Source organism: Corvus brachyrhynchos, unplaced genomic scaffold (genome assembly GCF_000691975.1).
Source record: "Corvus brachyrhynchos isolate BGI_N302 unplaced genomic scaffold, ASM69197v1 scaffold101, whole genome shotgun sequence".
NCBI classification, from domain to species: Eukaryota; Metazoa; Chordata; class Aves; order Passeriformes; family Corvidae; genus Corvus; species Corvus brachyrhynchos.
The window spans coordinates 7536592-7555323 of record NW_008237239.1 but is presented as its reverse complement, the minus strand read 5'-3'; the positions used below and the strand labels follow the sequence as shown (position 1 = coordinate 7555323).

The following is an 18732-nucleotide window of genomic DNA, read 5'->3' as shown; positions in this document are numbered from 1 at the left end:
ATGGAGAAGCTGGACAAGACTCTGTTCAGGCTGGAGCAGGGTAGGTCGGGGTGCCGGGGCCAGGTGAGAGGGAAATGGCCGAGACCTCGACATCGTCTTTGGATGGCAGTGGAAAGGGAGCTCAGCCTGAAGTGATGGGGTTTTGGGGGTGTGTGTAGGGGTATTGTTGGTTTGGTTATGGGTTGGTTTGTTTGTTTTAACTTGCTTCCACTGCAGAGCTCTTGTTCAGGCTGGAGCAGGGTAGGTCGGGGTGCCGGGGCCAGGTGAGAGGGAAATGGCCGAGACCTCGACATCGTCTTTGGATGGCAGTGGAAAGGGAGCTCAGCCTGAAGTGATGGGGTTTTGGGGGTGTGTGTAGGGGTATTGTTGGTTTGGTTATGGGTTGGTTTGTTTGTTTTAACTTGCTTCCACTGCAGAGCTCTGTGGGCTCTGCACACAGTTTAATCTGACTCGTTAAGCTCTTGAGAAACGAAGAGCACATTGGCCAAGAGCTGTCAGTCTTCATGGGACTGAAGCGCAAAGCATTTTTTAGACAGGCCTTGTCCTTCTCCTTTTATAGCCTCTACTTCAGTGACCTGCAAAAGTCCACTTAAGTCAAGGTCTCCAGTGTTTATCTTCTTATGCAGCACCCCATGTTTTAATATTATAATTTTGAAATCTATCAGTCATATCAGGCATTTTGCAATGTCTGCAGGTTTGAGGTAGTGTTTCAGAATATAAGCTCTTTAGTAACTTCTAAATCTTGTTATCAGATTTGTTATGTTATCAGAGCTATGTATCCTCCTGCATATGTCTAAGACCTTGATGTTATTTCTCCTTGAAAGTGTTTTTAACTCTATTTGGAGAAAAAAAACCCAAACCAACAAAAAACATCCCCTAATTGGTCCACTATTACGCTGGTCAGCAAATTTAGACTATAAAACTATAGGCCCTGTCTTTAAAAACCATTTTTAACAGCACAACAATTTTTATTAAGAGTTTTTGTGGGGTTTGTTATTATGTGTTAGTAATTTAGGAACTTAATATCAAAGTGGTTTAGTAGAGGAGCAAGATTTTGGTTCTTGAGAATAAAAATTCTCTTCAACTAACTGATTTCAAGATTTTCTGACCACCCTAATGTAAGGAAATGTCAGTAGTGAAGTGCAGAGTTGATCCTAACTTCCATTTTTAACTTATCCATCCAGTTGTGTCAATTTTCTTGGAAGGGGGGAAGCAGAAGTGCATGGCTGTCAAACATTCAAAGTGCTCCTGCTGGTAGCAGTCTCTGAGAGGGCATAGCTAATTTTGAGCACAGCACTCCCGATGTCAGTATAACTCTTACAGGAAATAAGATATCAATGACATATATCCCTGTGCTCTAATTTTAGTAATCCCTGTAACAAAATGTCAGGCCAGGACCGAAGAGAGTGTACTTAACCTTCCAAGAGTGGTTTTATATAAATACATATATATATATATATAGCATTAAGATGAGCTTCATTTTACCTGACAAACATTCAGATCTGAAAACAACTGCTTTGCCTGGTGGATTTTGGTGCTGTGGTGATTTTGTTAGTAAGAGAAACACAAAGCTTGATAGCACTTATATTTAAATGTATTCAGACATTGAATTGTGTTGTTAGAGTCCCCATGATACTACTTAATAAGCAAGTGGTTTTTTTCAACTTAAGATACTAGAACTTGCTATCCAGAATTTTTACACTTTCTGATTTATTATCTATGTACTAATAATTTTCTCCTTTTTTGCAAGTACTCAGGTTTCTTTTACTCCCAATTTTGTTGACTGCTAGGGCTAATAGGTGGTTTGCTGCACTTAAATGTGTGACTGGCATGTAATTTATTAAAAGTTACTGTGTAAGAACTTAATCTGTTTCATTCACTTGAAAGAACCCTGTAATTAGCCACTTGTGATGGTGATCCTCATATTTGCAAGTGGAAACCTATTCTAAAGCTTCTTGACTGAATAGAATTTTTTATGTCTAACTTAGTAGACTACATATGCTTTTAGGTTCCAATTTTTTAACTTAATTTTTCTCATTATCACAGGTATCATAAGCTTAAACTTAAGCCTCTTTCTATGTGTGTGTGACCTGCAGCACATATACAAAACTCCCTTTAGTTTGCTGAGTTCTCTGAAAGTTTAACAATTCATATATTGTAGATCATACACACTTACATATAATTTTTCAGTAAAAAGCATAAGGATTTTTAATTGTTTAGTGAACCCTCAATGAATAATGAAGGTATTTGAAATATTTTCTGGTTTTAAATGTGTTCCTAATTTTTTTAGATGTTTTCATGGGTCAGCCTACCATATATACTTGGTAAACCTAAGTACTTAAAGACTACATAATCCAAAATCTATGTAAAATTGAATGTAGCCTAATGATCATGGTGTTTTGCTATATTTTGTTTTTAAAACTTTCTATTTAGCAAAGAGAAACAAATTGGAAAGAAGATGAATAGTGCCGTGTAAGTAAAGGAAAAAGGATACATGTAGAATATGCAAAGAACAATGTTAGGAGGGTAGGGAGAGATGGTGCAGTTTTGAGTGTTACAATATAAGAAAGGTTTAAACCTATTAGACAGCATTCAAAGAAGAGCAGTGAAGATGGTGAAGGGCCTTGAGGGAAGCTGTCTGAGGAGTGGTTGAGGTCACTTGTTCTGTTCAGCCTGGAGGAGAGGAGACTGAGGGGAGACCTCATTGCAGTCTGCAACTTCCTTGTGAGGGGCAGGCACTGATCTCTTCTCTGTGGTTGCAGTGATAGGACCCGAGGGAATGGCATGGAGCTGTGTCAGGGGAGGTTTAGGCTGGATATCAGGAAAAGTTTCTTCACCCAGAGGGTGGTTGGGCATTGTCACAGGCTCCCCAGGGAAGTGGGCACAGCACCAAGCCTGACAGAGTTCAAAAAGCATTTGGACAGCACTCTCAGGCACATGGTGCAATTCCTGAGGAGTCCTGTGCAGGGCCAGGAATTGGACTTGAGTGGTCCTTGTGAGTGCCTTCCAGCTCAGGATATTCTATGATTCTGTGGTGTAGAGATACATCATTCTGCTGAAATTCTTGGCAGATATAAGGGTGTACTTTCTTATTAACATAGTAGCAAATTAGGAATTGTAATAAGAGATTAGAAATACCTAGTCCTCCTGATCAAGTGATTTTATCTTTTTTCTTTTTCTTTTTTTCTTGAGGTTTTGAGCTACAATTCCGATTGGGCCCAACTCTTCAGGGCAAGTCCGTTACTGTGTACACAAATTATCCAGCTTCTGGAGAAGTTTTTGATCGCCACAAGTTCAGGACACTATCATGGCACAATCCCACAGGAAAAGAAGATGACTCTGACAAATACTGCAAGTTGGATCTCCAAATTTCTGGGTCATACCAGTACTATTTTAGTCTTGGGTGAGTGAAATTTGTATACCTACAGCCAAATGCAGTTTGCTCCCTTGGTCTACATCTTAACCTGAAGAAAAACATTTTTTCCGTGCATTTTTCAAATTGCAGCCTTGGGACCAATCAGAATCCACTAATGAAAAACAGTAACTGGTGGTTATTTAATACTTTCTGATGCAGAAATATTCTGGAGAGCATACAGAGCCAAGCTGAACAATTTTCTGTGAATGCTGGAGAAGCAATCTATTTTTGCAAGTTTTCAAATTCATCAGCATTCTGGGTATCTCAATGATTAATTTGTACTTTCTTCATTGACTTTCAGGGTTGTTTCTTATCTAGCACAAAGGTTCTGGCATTCTTTACTTGGCTCCTTTACTTCCTCCTCTGTTTTAGTGGGATAACTACAGAAGAGAATGCCACTGTCTGTGATAACTGTAGTCTGGTATTTTGAGTTTCTGGAAGATGGGTGGTTAAATTCTCCAAGCTTAGGACACGTAGCTCAGGTACCTTCCTGAGGATGGTGCTCAAGATGGAGATCTACACATAGTAGATGGGCAGTTGTGCTTTGTGTTTCTGTCCATATGCCAAAAGGAGGAACCAGTGCTCCATCTCAGAAAATAGCAAAGGTATCTCACTTTTCCAGAGTTTTAAGCTCTGTATCCCAGTTGTATTCTTTTAAGTCCGGTAGAGAGATGATGCCTAAGAGATTTTCTTCAGATGTCATGCAGTCCTGTTCCCCCTCTCCCTCCAGCCACTATACTGGGCTAGTGTTTCTGAAATACCTATTTGCTATTTGAATTCTCTCTCTGAAACTGACTGGTACAATGGGTGTTAATTATACCAATTAAAATTCTTTTTTGCTAGAAATGAAAAAAGTGGTGGAGGTTACATAGTTGTGGATCCCATTTTGCATGTTGGAGCTGATAATCATGTACTACCTTTGGATTGTGTTACACTCCAGACGTTCCTCGCTAAGTGTCTGGGACCATTTCATGAATGGGAAGATCGGCTTAAAGTGGCAAAAGAAACAGGTAATGCTCATACACATGTTTAAGGATATAAGTTTTTGTTCTATGATCAAAACCCAAAGTTACACAGAAGAGCTTCAGTGTAAACAACTCGTATATTTGTAGATTATGTATTTTCTGCTACATTCAATTTAGTTAACAGAATGAGTCAGTGAATTGATTAAAATATTGGCAGAGATGCAAAAATTCAGGAATTTCCTAATATGGGAAACTACTTATTTTATTGTTTTGATTTCACATAGACTTGGAAGTTTGTTGAACTGACAGGGTGATTTTTAAAGCTTGTGTTACATAGAATTTCAAGGGGAAGATTCAGATAAATTTACATTGGTTATTCCAAACACTAGCTTTAAGTAGTAAGTGTGGCTTATTATGCTTCTTTCGATTAACTTTGACTGATTTTTTTTTTTTCCTTATTAAATAAATGGTTTCTTATTACATAGGTTACAACATGATTCATTTTACACCACTGCAGAAGCTTGGACTATCTAGATCATGTTATTCATTGGCTGATCAGTTAGAAGTAAATCCTGAATTTTCAAACCATAATAAAAAGTGCACTTGGAGCGATATAGGAGCGCTTGTGGAGAAATTGAAAAATGAATGGAATATGCTTTGCATCACAGATGTAGTCTACAATCATACTGGTATGACTTTTGTTTGTTAGTAACCAGATTGGTCCTATAATTGTATTTAATTATTTCCCTTAACGTCTCCCTCCTGAACCCATTTTTAGTAGCTCTTTTAAATAATGTAGTTGTCTCTGGTTTTGAGTCTCTCAAATCCAGAACAACTCCTTGCAATTATAACTGATATGCCTCTGTATCAGGTATAAAAAAACTTAGTATTGTTGCTGAAAGAGTGAATAGAGCTCTTCTTAAAAAGAATGATTAAGCTGTGTATCTGTATTTATATAATATGCCTGTCTTTGTGATCTGTGGTGTGCAGTTCCCAAATATTTGAACAGAGTCTGTATTATGAATTGTTTGATGAGCACAAACTGTGTACTTTCTTGTTAAACTTTCTTGTTAAGCATCTAGCTGCTTAAAAGTAACTGCTCTAGGTTGTCTCTAACATGCAGATGATAAACAGTTGGGACAAGAAGGTAGGATTAAGTGATGGGGAAGTGTCACAGCTCAGTCTGTGGGGAAAGAAAGAAGAGAGAGCTTTGTGCTTGGGGCAGGTTTTTTTTAAGAGTAGATGTGTTAATACATTGAAGGTGTTACTTAACTGTGTGAGGGACAGTGGGTTTTCTTCTTTGTGATCTGATGAAATTTAAATTACAGTACTTAATAATTTGCAATTTTGCTGATTATTTGGATAATGAGTTTTCTTTGATTGTGTTTCTAATGCGGTTGTTATTGTATGCTGTAATCCTAAAGATGATAATATTTAGCATTCTCACAGCAGACACTACAACAACTGGTTATGTAGGTTGATGTCTTTTGAGGCTCAAAAACCCCTAAACATAGATAATATGTGAATTTCAAGCTTTATTTGCTTTAGTTCTTTGGTGTTGACTGCTGCCAAACATTCCTATCCAATCAGTCTGGACAGGGCTTGCCCTATTTGTTTGTTGAAAAGTTACTAATTATAGTTGTTGGCTCTGTGTCTAAGGGAATTAGGATTTTAAACAGCCTCCCAGTTCTGGATAAAAAATTTCTTACACTGGTCAACTGGAAGTCCAGTTTCTCTTATAGATGCTTGAGATCCACTCATTTTTTAACAGTATATATTTACATGCTACTAAGGAGAATGTATTTTGATGGATAGAAAGACCTAACTATAATAATTACACATTAGAATATATTTGAGAAGGAAAATGTCATGTTATTTGGCTGCATTTTTAGAAGGACTTTTTCAGGTTACATTCAGAGTTAAAGTAATCTTCATTGGGATGGATGACTCAACAGTTGTACTACGGTGAAAGGATGTTCAGAAGTGTCTTCTAAGAGGATAGAAGTATTCAGATGATTGTGGTTCTTAGGTCATTAAGCAAGGTATCCTTGATGGCTTTGTTTCCTGCTTTAAGACTTCTAAACTTGAATGTTTCCCCCATCTTTGTTGATTATAATCTAAACTTCTTGGTGTACAACTGTCTCCACACTTTGTTGAATGATAAATTTAGCATTAGCTGAAAGATAACGGTTGATGTTATAAGCCTGTGGAACTTTTCAAGGGGGCCTTTGAAATAAGAAAATATGGGACGTTTTGGGGTTCTTTGGATCTTGATTAGATGGAAGGTAACTTTTTTTCTTAATTGAGCAGTGATTTCCAGTAGTTAAATGAAGTCATTCCTGCACATTAGGGTGACTTAATTGTAAAACACATTTCATTGACTCATTTGAATATAAAAGAGATAAAATGTATAGTCCATTATTTGGAGCAGATTATGGATAATTGCACATCCTTATTCATTCTGTAGGATGTCTGCATTAAAAGCTTAAGTCATCTCAGTAAATTTTCTAATGTTAATTCTAACAGGTCATGACCCCTCAGCTTACAGTGGTTCTGTTGGTAGTTTCTGCTTTCTAGTTGAGACCGTTGTATAAAAATGGCATAGTTTCCCCTCTGCTCCTGTGGGAGTCCGGCAGCATCACTTGCAGGATTGGGCATTAAGCTGAGGTGTTCAGTGTTCGCTCTGGAGCAGAGCCCACACTGTGGGCACAGCAGGGAACAGTGGGAATCAGCTCTTGATGTCTCCATGAGGCTCTAATGAAAGGCAGCATCTATGGCCCAGCTTTAAAAGTGAAGTCATGCGCTGATGTTAAATATCCCTGCACCTTTGGCATCTTCGCTGGCGTATCACGGATAAACTTGCAAATCCTCTCTGGTAACTGGGTATATTCAAATAAGAAATGTGTTGGCTGGCATTTCCTTTTCACCAGGAGACAGAAAAAAGACATTTGGAGTTGTTTTTCTTTTCTGAGCTTTCAGTGGCTGTAATAAATCATATCAAGTAATAAAAATAAAGTGAAATAAATTATGTATTAACTTATCTTTCACAAGAGGCTACTATTGTATAGTTGTAGTATAGCACTTGAGTAACTCTTAATTTCAAGTACTTAGTCATATTAAACACCACCTTCTCCCAGCTTTATAAATGATCAAAAAAAAAAAAAGAAATCTTGGGCTGTGAGCATCACTGCTAAATATTAGGCTTGTGTTTAATTTGTGTAAAAATGAGTTAGTCACTTAAGAAAAAAATTTCAGATTTTTTAAAGAAGAATATAATGAATTTTAGAAAGTTTTCTGTAATTTCTCATCTTGGTATTTCTTTATTCCTGTACTTACTTTATACTATACACATAATCTATACTATACTTACTTTCTCCTTAGCTGTAGCAAATGTAATCACGAGTGATGTTTTGGATAATTTTTCTTCTGCAGAGTTAGATTTCTCTTGGTGTTACAGTGTGAATCACTGGAGCTTACCTTCTGATCAGGAAACATCTTTCTGTTCTTTACCAGAATTAATGGAAGGCCTGTTGACTTCTCTTTTTTTTTTTGATGCTAACCCCTTAGATTTAACTTATGTGTTGTCTTTTTAGAATTAATTGTATTTACTTATGAAAGTCCTTTATAGTAAATTATAGTTCTTGTTAGAAGAATAGAACAAGCTGTTTTTGCTTTTTGGAGAAGAAAGCTTTTTTCAGAAGTAGTAAAATATAAAGAAGGAAAGAGCAGGAGAGAATAATCTGTTTGGCCTAGAACAGCCTTTAACAGCCTAAGCTTAATGTTGCTTTACATAACTTTAAAACATGGTGGGTTTAGTTGTAGATGGTATTTAAACCATAAGGATTTTAATTTCCACAAATGGTTTGATCTTATAAACATGGAATTTTGCCATGTCTTGACATATAATGTAACATGGTGCTCAGGAGAGCTGTTCACACTATAGACTGAGCTAGTAGATTTTTTTTTTTCCCCCCATTTGAGATTTCTGTTTAAACTTCTTTGAACTAAGCAGACCTGAGATTTTAAGTATTTTTGTTCTGCTATAATTCTGGACACGTTAGTGACTCTTCATGTTTCTAATATAATAATTTGTTGCATATTTTCCCATGTGGGAAGTACTACTTCTGTTTTTCTCTGCTTTTCTGAAAACCTGGTTTTTGTTCTTAGGCATTCTGTGAGGTTGTCTTTTTATTTTTTGTTTTATAGTTTAGTTTTTCGGTTTGAGATATTCATTCAGAAGAATATATTAGGTTTATTTTCAATTAAGCAGTGTTGCGAATGAGTTGCAAAATTGGAAAGAGATTAACTCTTGGATTTTTCTTTTTAGTCATACTTCCAAAATCAAATTTCTGTACTATGTATGTATTTACCCATACTGCTGCACGCACGCTGTCTATATTAGAATACTACACCTGTGTTCTAGTGAAGGCTCCTTGCCTTCTCTGAGTTAATTTTTAATGTTCAGCATTAGTGTTCAGGTGCTGGGTGATGCTACAAGGGAAGCTTGGCAAATAGACACCGAGTGTAGTGTTTGGCCTGAATTAGTGTTCCATTTGCATGCACCAGACAGTGCACTCATCTTGCTGTGTAAGACTCAGTGACATTGCTTCCTCCAACTCAGCTTCTTTTTATGTACACAAGTGTCACAGCTACTTCTTTCGTAAATGCCCATTTAACTATATTTTGCATTAATTGTTTTTTGGGTGGTGTGTGTGCACTCTGTCTCTGGCTGCGTGTGGCATCTGACAGGATGAAGAATATTAAAAAATAAACAACATATATTATAAAGTTTGGGATGTATGTTTGGCTTCCAACACTCAAAGAATATCAGTATCTTATTTTCAGTATTTGTTGTATTTCTGGCAACAAAAATTGGATTTTTTTTTTTAAGTGTTTTAGAATTGGTGGTACTATTACATATTTTTATGTAACTAACGAAAAGTTTTTCTGCTGTCTCTGCAGCTGTATTTTTGACCAAAAAAAAAGTCGATCAGTAATAACATTTCTGCATAAGACATTATTTTCAATTGACATGGAAAACTTCAGTTGAAATGTGAATGAACTCTGTGTACTATAGTACCTCAGCTTCTTGGTGTTAAGATGTTTACAAAATACAGTGAAGGGTTCAACTTATGTACTTAACATTTTTGTTTGGTTTTTTTCTCCCCCATCCCTTTCTTCAAAAAGCTACTAACAGTGAATGGCTCAGGATGCATCCAGAATGTGGCTATAACCTTGTAAATTCTCCTCACCTGAAGCCAGCTTGGGTCCTGGATAGAGCTCTGTGGCATTTGACTGGTATGGTGGCTGATGGAAAGTATATTGCCAAAGGGGTCCCACCCTTGATTGAAAATGATCAGCACTTAAATGTAAGTGAATGAGAACTAAGTATAAGCTAATAAACTTCATAAATAGCTGGATAAACCTTTAATATATCTAGGGTTGTGGAAATGCACAAAAAGTGATGTATACTTTGCAGATACATGTAGTGAAATAAGCCCTTGCTCCCTATTTTTTTTGCTTTTCTTAATTATATTAATAAACAACCTCAGTAACTAACACATTTTTTATTTTTACAGTGTTTACGTAAAATAATTTATGAAGATATATATCCAAAAATTAAACTATGGGAATTTTTCCAAGTGGATGTTAACAAAGCTGTGCAGCAATTTAAAACCCTTCTAACTCAAGGTAAAGGAAGGTTATGTTGAAGGTTATGCTGAAGCATGTGAATTATGTATTTATAGTTCAAGAGGCATAGGTAAACTTAACAGTTAGATGGAAAACAATATAATGCTATTTTTTGCTATGTGAGACATCCACTGTGCTGATTTAAGCATTCAAGAATGCTTTGAGGGCTAGGAAGATCTTTAAAGACTCTGTACCTCTTCAATGCCTTCATCCCTTCATCCACCCACATCTTGGTTATGCTAGTTATAAAAGTTGCATGTCTTTAAATGTAATTCCTGTTTCTACTTTGAGCACTTGTTTCTATATTGTTCTCAGGCAAAATGAGCAGTAAATCTGATCCAAATCAACATCTTCAAATACTTCAGGACCCTGATTACAGACGACTTGGCTGTACTGTGGATATGAATGTAGCACTGGCAACGTTCATACCACACAGGTACTGTGCTACTGATTACAAGTTAAAATCTAAGTGAAGCTAAATTTATGAAACCAAAAAAAGACATTGCTTTCAGACATGAGGAAAAAGTTAAGTTTTGATTCCTTTTAGTAATTTATACTGCATGCTTTTAAAATAATGTTTTCTAATTGTTGTTCTGCTTTTAATGTCCTCCTGACAAAGCAATGGACCAGCTGCAATAGAAGAATGTTGTAACTGGTTTCGCAAGAGGATTGAGGAGCTAAATGCTGAGCAATTCAGACAAACTAGTCACCATCAAGAACAGGTGTTGAAATTACTGTGTTTTAATGCTGAATTGTTTAAAATTCCAAATAAATGCAGGCATTTCAATAATGCATAATTTAATTACTTCTAGGCTGTCAATTGTCTTGTGGGGACTGTGGTTTATGAACGAATCGCTTGTGATGGTCCTAAGCTGGGTCTTATCAGTAGAAAACATCCCTTGGTTACCAGGTATATACATGTTTTCTTGTTTGTTTGGAAACTTAGAACCTATCCAGGGAAAGCAAGTTCAAAGTTAAATAAAAATATTTATTTATATATACAAATGTATGTTTTCTTTCACATGGACAAATGCCACTTAATGAATTGATAGGGTTTTTTGTAAGCAACAGCAATAACTATTTCATAAGCAAATGTGACCAGAAAGCATGAGACAATACTCAGAGAACATCAAAACGTTACATAGTGCAAATTGCTGTTGTAGGTGGAAGAGGAGTGGAACTAGGAAAGTTTATACCTTTCACGTTTTATATACTTGATGCCACTCATGCCTAAAGTTCTATGGCTTTAGTCTTACATTACCAGCTGACACCAGGATAGTGGCAACATCTGTTCTTGCTCCTTCAAAGCTTCCTTCAAAATAGAAAACTCTCCAGCATTTATGCAAGTTGCTCTCTTTTTTGTCTGTATTATGTACAAGCCAGTTCATAGCAGATACTTTAATTTCAAAGAAAATAAATTGCAGCTTAGGTTACCATATGTGTTTGGTGCTTGTCTCTTTGTTTTCTCTTTTAATTGCCTGTCTATTCCATAGGTATTTTACCTATCCATTCAAAGAACTGACTGTGGAGGAGGAAGAAGCTATGATACATCAGCCAGATAAAGCTTGTTATTTCATGGCTCATAATGGCTGGGTTATGGGAGATGATCCTCTTAGAAACTTCGCAGAACCGGGTGTGTAAAAGAAATTTGAATTCTTACAAACCATTTGATATTCTAGCCAAAGCAAAAAGGATTTTACTTGATCTGTCTTTTTTTCAGATGTATTCCTCTGAAGCTGCAGAATAGCAGATACTAAGCTTATAGCACTTTAATTTCCCATTCAGCATACAGATGAACTGTAAGAACTGGAATTTGAGGTACAGTTTTACAAGATTTGAGAGGCAAATTACCAGCTTTCTGCCACTGAAACGGGGACATCCTGCCTCCCCACTTTTGTCATTGTCTTTGTTGCTTACTTTGTACTTTGTTCCAACACCAGTGCTTGTTGGCATTTCCATGAGACAATGACAGTGTGGCAGAAAAACTAATGCAATGAAAAGGTGAATAGTATTTTACTGCATTAGTGAGCAAAAACAGGATCCTTGAAAAGTCCACTGAGTGGCAGTCAGGCAGTCAAGAGATGACCCAGTTAATCCAAATTAAGTATGCAGATTACTTGCAAAGGTAAAATAGGGCATGAAATCACCATGCATTCTAAAATACTACATTCTAACTCCTTTGGGGACAGTATTGATATCTAATAAAAGCAAAAAAAGCTTGTGTTCAGAGTAGCCATTCACTTGGTAAACTAAATGAAACAAAGGCCAGTTTAAGTGTAATTAAAAACCATCTAAAAATTTGAGTCTGCTTTACAAGCTAATCTGATGATACTCCAGAGTCATCGGGAGTTAGCAAACAAATACTTAATTTCTGCAAGGTAATCTACACCCCTTTCACTAAATTTTATTTACTTTTATTCTCCTTCTCAAGGATTGAGATAATGTGTTTCAAGAGTGTTTTTGTTCAGTTGCCTTCAGCTTATTACTCTTTCTTCTAGGCAGACTTTTGTATTTTTTTTCTCTCAGTTGTTGGCTTCAGTTAGCATATTTAATTTCCATTACTGAGGTTTCTCTCGTAACTCAGCTACAGGTTTTTGAGTGCTTTGTACTTGTGTTTTGCCTTTGTTTTATGCCACACATAATTTCAACTGAGAACAAAGTGTGAAAATGTGGTACACAAAGGCACAATAAAGGAACTGCAAAAAAAATGCAGCCAGTTCTCTAAATGATCCTTTGAAAAAATCACAGTGTACATCCAAAGAAACACCATTTTTCTGTCCATGTGGCTGTGCTATTAGTGAAGAAAAAGGTTAGCTGTGCTTATGTGAATGTTTTGGGAATTTGTGGTAATTTACAGTTCCTGTTTTTTACTTCCTGGCTTTGGAAATCCATCACAGTCTGCTGTTAATAGAAGATAAAATTGTAAATTGTGGCTGTGACAGATTATGATAACACAGTGAGATTCTTCTTTGAATTTGGCCAGTATAAAAAACCAAAGTACTAATTTTGTTCATTTGTTTGATTTTTTTTTTTTTGCTTTTTTCTTCTTCTGAACTACAGCTTTTATACTACTTTGAAGAATTAGAAGGAATTTTATTTCAGTCTGAAAAATTGTTTCAGTATCACTACAGAAGCTAAATATTCCGTGGAGGAGTGTGAAATTGTACACCAGTGTCATGTATATAGATTTTTGAGTTGCTGTGGTTATCATTAGAATTTTTACTGTTCATTACAGTGTTTTTCTGCTCTTCAGCAGTAGAAAATAAAACATCACCTTTTCATTTTGGTGCACATTCTATATTACGTATATACCCTAAAGTGAATTTATTTCCCTTACAGGTTCAAATGTTTACTTGAGAAGAGAGCTCATTTGTTGGGGAGACAGTGTGAAACTGCGTTATGGTAATAAACCTGAAGACTGCCCATACCTCTGGGCACATATGAAAAAATACACCGAAATCACTGCCAGATATTTCCATGGTGTTCGTCTGGACAACTGTCACTCAACACCTATTCATGTAGCTGAGGTACGCAAAATTAAGCATGTTTATTATAAAGCAGCTTCCTGTCTGTGAAATAGATCCTGCAGATTTTACAGCAACAGTGCAGGACTTGTGGCAGAGTTTCGGTGGGAATGAATCTTCCTCAAAGCATAAAAGCAATGTTTCTTGTCTGGTGATGTTTAGATATGGTTTCAGCTTCATCAGACAGTAGGGAGGTGTAGCTATTGTATCTTTTAATTCTCTACTTTAGCTGAAATAATGTGGATGTGATTGGGCCTGGCTAACTTTTCCCTCACTTAGCTGTGGACTTGGTGAGATGGCTGCCAGTATCCAGTATGTCAGTTTGAGCTGGAGTCCTTTCCAAGACTTGATTGAAAGTCTGACTGGTTTATTTTTTTGCCATATATATTTTGCTGTTGCTAAATTAAACAGGAAGTGGCTCACTTCACAGAGTTTAAAAGCTGGTAAAGAACTCCTGCAAAAAATTTAGTCTGGCTAGTGCTTCTGTTTCCCAGGGAGCCGACTACATACAGAAGTTGTACTTGCCTAATAAATTGGCTTTAAATAGGTTTGGAGTAGCGAAGCTTGTTAGCGCTTAGTCTTAACTAAGAGCTGACCTAAATCTATGAAGAGCTCTCGAAAACAAGTTGATTTGCCCGCACAAGTTGTAAGTGGCTCCTAAAGGCAGCTGTTTCAAAACTTCTGCCATTCTTGTGTTTATTGTTACTATTTTTGGAATGGTAACTGCAAAGGCTTAGACTGAAGTCTTGCTCAGATTTCCTAGTTCAATTGGTATCTCTTTTATCCAACCTTTGCTCTTGTATTTTGAGCAAAGATTTTGTTTTAAAACAAAGTTGTAATTAGCTTAAAGTCTACAGAAAATTCCCTAGAATTCAATCCATAAATAATATCTGTAAAATACAACCATGCTTTTATGAAACTTACATGTTACCAATATTTTAATGTGCTGCATATATGAATCATGACTCATTTATGTTTGGTTAACATTCATGTTAATGTTTGTGTATACATAGCTGAAAATGGATGTCTTACATTAAAAATGTATTATGATCTATAGGAGATGCTAGCAACAGCCAGATCAGTCAGACCTAATCTTTATGTGATAGCTGAACTCTTCACGGGCAGTGAGTACATTGACAATGTTTTTGTCAACCGCCTGGGAATTACCAGCCTGATTAGAGGTACAATAAGCAGTTGAAAATTATGTAGGATTGTTGTGTATGGTTTGGATTTTTAAATGTGAAACTAACATTGGTATGCTTTTTTATTTTTCTTACATATTCATGTTCTTTGCTTATGCAATTACCTTTGCTTCTTCATGTTCTATTTAACTTCTCCTGTGTTGTATGCTAATTCTTGGTTTTGCTTATGTTTGTGTATCCTCTTCTGTATAACAACTTGTTTTGTTCCTTAATTTTGGCTTTCTGTTTATCTTTGCTGCATGGCATTTTCCTATTGTCCAATCCCTGCCTAGCTTTGAAACTTGTCCTTTTTTGTATCTACCTTTCCCCTTTCTGTGGCTTTTTTGGCTGTGCTTTTTGCAGTACATGCTGGACACAGCTAGAAAATTGCGAGCCGATTTGTATGTAGTGGCTGAACTGTTCACAGGAAATGAGGAGCTGGACAATATCTTTGTGAATAGGCTGGGCATTACCTCCTTAATAAGAGGTAGGCTTGCTGTGTGTGTGGTCTCTTTCCAACGAGAGATTATAGATGATGTGCTTTTTCCAAGAAAAGGTTTTCTACCATATTATGGACTTTTAATTTCATACTCTATATAATCAGAAGTACAGGTTCTGTATTGTGACTTTTTTGATAGTTAGCAAAATATACAATACTAGCCATAAAATAAGAGAAGACCTCCTTTGTTTAGTTTACAGAAGGTTAAATATTTCACTCTTAGTCTAGTGAAGCAAAAAGGAGTTGTAGCACAGTTCTGCTATGTAAGTCCTGCATCATGTCTGATTTTTGTTGCATGAGTTTTTTAAAGCCTTTGAGAAATAGTGTGATCTCTGCTTTTTTGTCTGTTTTTTCCCTTAGCTTTTTCTTCCTTAATACATTATAGTAAATGGAGTATTCCAAGGCTGTGTTTCCACACTGGAGAATATATATACATGTGTTTGATTGTTTGATTGAACACACCAAAATAACAACTTCTAAATGCCATATTAACATCTTCGTGTGTGCTGTCCTCTGTGGTAGTTAGTTATGCAAACACTTAGGTATTTTGTTCTTTAGAGGCCATGACTGCTTACAATAGCCACGAAGAAGGGAGGTTGGTTTATCGGTTTGGAGGTGAGCCTGTTGGATCTTTTGTTCAGCCACGTTTGAGGCCTTTGATGCCAGCTATTGCTCATGCACTGTTCATGGATATTACACATGATAATGAATGTCCAATTCAGGTGAGCACCTAAACAAAAAAAAAATTACCTTTAATGTTTTCTGAAGTGATATTTCTGGACTGTGGAAGGGTTTGATGCAATCTGGATATCCTGAACAATATTTAGAAAAAAATGCATTTCAGTTGAAGTTTTTATGCAGAGAAAAAAATTTTATAACAATACCCTCTGACATTCAAGATTTCGTCTTTCAAGGGGAAAAGTATATAAAGTTACTAAATAAGATATTTTGAGTCTTTCATCCAGCTGCTGTAAGTCGTTCCGTTTCTGCTTGTTGACCTGTTCTCCTGAGCTTGTTTACAGGCAAGAATGAGAGAGAGTGGTGGGCAGGGAGTGCTTATTTTGATGATTTTTCTGAAGTTGCTTTTCTTTGTTCATTTGTAGAAATCTTCTCCAATAATTGTATTGTAATTGAGGAAATTATGATCATGGGATTAGCATTTCCTCTGTTAAGTTGAATGTATCTTCTGTATGCTGAATTGGGAGGATCGAACTATCTTTGTTTCACTATTTATTACCTGTATATTTTTAATGCAGCACCGATCTGCATATGATGCTCTTCCTAGTGCAATGATTGTTTCCATGGCATGTTGTGCTACAGGAAGTACCAAAGGCTATGATGAACTAGTACCACACCAGGTATGTGTCTACAGTTCAACTCCTAAGTTACCTTTAAAAATACCTTTTATTCTCATCCTAGAACATGTATTTTGATGTTGTTTATTTGAAATTCCAAGCCGTTCACTCTCTGGCATTACTTCAGATTGTCCAGCTTCATATGCAATTTGAATTTATTACATAGTTCAGACCTCAAGGTGTGGTAGTTTTTATTTCCCAGAGTAGTTCATATTTGCTTAAATTTGGTTCTTTTACAGATCTCTGTAGTATCTGAAGAGAGGTTTTATGCAAAATGGAATCCAGCAGCACATCTGACTTCTGGTGAAGTTAATTTCCAAACAGGAATTCTAGCAGGAAGGCTGGCCATAAACAGGCTGCATCAGGAGCTGGGGGCTAAAGGCTTTAATCAGGCAAGTAGCGAGGGTAACACTGCGATTTCTTCATATGTATGCTCTGAGAGAGCACAGTTGCAATGTTGTGTCTTTTCTAGGTGTATGTAGACCAAGTTGATGAAGATATAGTTGCAGTGACAAGACACTGCCCTAACACACACCAGTCTGTTGTGGCTGTGTGTCGAACTGCCTTCAGGGATCCTAAAACTTGTTTCTACAGTAAAGAAGTTCCTGAAATGTGTATCCCAGGTAAACAGTTTTCTTTCCAAGAGCTGTTGTCATGTACAAAAAATTCAGGTTATTCATGCTTTTTAACTTCAAGCACATGCACGTGAAATCCATATGAGAATTTTCAGTATATAACACTCCTTTTATATGCACTAACATGTATGTCCCAAAAGTGGTTAAAGAAAATAACAGACTTGCGGTGCCTAGGGTTTTCAGAAACATTCATATTGAGTATGTTCCTGCTGCAAGCCTCCCCTTGAGAGTGTGGGGGGTTTTTATGGTCTTTGTGAACTAGTAATATTTAACAGTGAGATGTTTAATTGCACAGTGTTGGGGGAATTAGCATTTATTCTGTTATACTGAGGAAAAAGGCTAAAATTTTATCCTATTTGTTGATACCATTTTTTATTCAGCTTTCAAACATACATAGCTATTTTGTAGCTTGAAAATACATCTTAATAAGAACTCTGTATTCAATAAGTTAATGTAAAGATAATATGTATGCAGTACATACATAATATTAATTAATTATGCAGAGTATTTACTGTACTCTAAAGTAGACAAGTATAAAGACTTCTATACATTACCTGGACGTGTTTCTGAAGAGAAGCTTTCCAGACTGGCTTTTTAAGTATACTTAGTTCTTTGAGTGTATGTGTGTGCCTGTTTTAAGATATTTACAAGACTTGTATACCTTATTGTCTGTAAATTACTTAAAGGATAGAGAAAATTAGAATTTCTATGTTAATAATAAATTGTTTGAAGATAAACCATCTGTTTAGCTGCAGTTTGGAAAGCAATATAGCACCATCTCCTAAAAGATAACAGGAAAACTAAGAAAGCTGATGACCAGTAAAAGACTGGTTGTAATTCTCTCATTGTCTGATTTTATGGTTAATTTATTATAAAATAACAAAAATTGCCATTTTAAATACAATACAGCATATGAGTGTGTAATGAATATTTATAGGATATTTAAATACTTTCCCATATTTTCTGTTCTTTTCCTGTGCAACAGAGACTTGTATCTTGAATATTCAGGTTTTTCATTTAAGCTTTTGCTTCATAATTTCAAAAGAATCGCTTTTTTAATTTCAAATATCTTAAGAGCTGCAACATGATTTAACTTTTTTTAGGAAAAATAGACGAAGTAGTACTTGAGGCTAGGACTATTGAGAGAAGTGCTAGTCCTTACAAAAAAGATCCACATTTTATAAATGGATTGCCTAATTTCACAATGGAACTCAGAGAGCATATCCAGGTAATTAGCTTCTTTCACCCATGTTCTGATGTAACATTTCTTGTGATATTTTATATTAGAAAAAAAGACAGTGAATTTCAGTTGCAAATCTCTTTTCTTTTCTAAGATAAAAGACAGTAAAATCATAAAGCAAGCTGGAACTGCCATAAAAGGGCCAAATGAATTTGTTCAAGAAATAGAATTTGAAAGATTGACACCAGGAAGTGTAATAGTATTCAGGTATGTTCTTGTAACTGCCA

At 36.0% G+C, this 18732-nt stretch overlaps 1 protein-coding gene across 2 annotated transcripts in view; it reads left to right on the top strand.

Moving 5' to 3' along the window:
• AGL (amylo-alpha-1, 6-glucosidase, 4-alpha-glucanotransferase) overlaps positions 1 to 18732 on the top strand; it is a 36143-nt gene continuing 17411 nt past the window's right edge. The window contains exons 1-18 of one of the 2 annotated variants that reach the window (XM_017729835.1): positions 1 to 40; positions 3193 to 3403; positions 4259 to 4425; positions 4866 to 5069; positions 9568 to 9749; positions 9960 to 10071; positions 10387 to 10507; positions 10691 to 10793; positions 10884 to 10981; positions 11565 to 11704; positions 13411 to 13598; positions 15140 to 15263; positions 15834 to 15997; positions 16532 to 16633; positions 16870 to 17022; positions 17103 to 17253; positions 18369 to 18493; positions 18600 to 18712. In XM_017729835.1, coding sequence (XP_017585324.1) covers positions 1 to 40; positions 3193 to 3403; positions 4259 to 4425; positions 4866 to 5069; positions 9568 to 9749; positions 9960 to 10071; positions 10387 to 10507; positions 10691 to 10793; positions 10884 to 10981; positions 11565 to 11704; positions 13411 to 13598; positions 15140 to 15263; positions 15834 to 15997; positions 16532 to 16633; positions 16870 to 17022; positions 17103 to 17253; positions 18369 to 18493; positions 18600 to 18712 — 2498 coding nt within the window. Of the gene's footprint in view, positions 41 to 3192; positions 3404 to 4258; positions 4426 to 4865; positions 5070 to 9567; positions 9750 to 9959; positions 10072 to 10386; positions 10508 to 10690; positions 10794 to 10883; positions 10982 to 11564; positions 11705 to 13410; positions 13599 to 14652; positions 14777 to 15139; positions 15264 to 15833; positions 15998 to 16531; positions 16634 to 16869; positions 17023 to 17102; positions 17254 to 18368; positions 18494 to 18599; positions 18713 to 18732 lie in introns of both variants that reach the window. The other variant, XM_017729836.1, reaches the window with a different exon arrangement.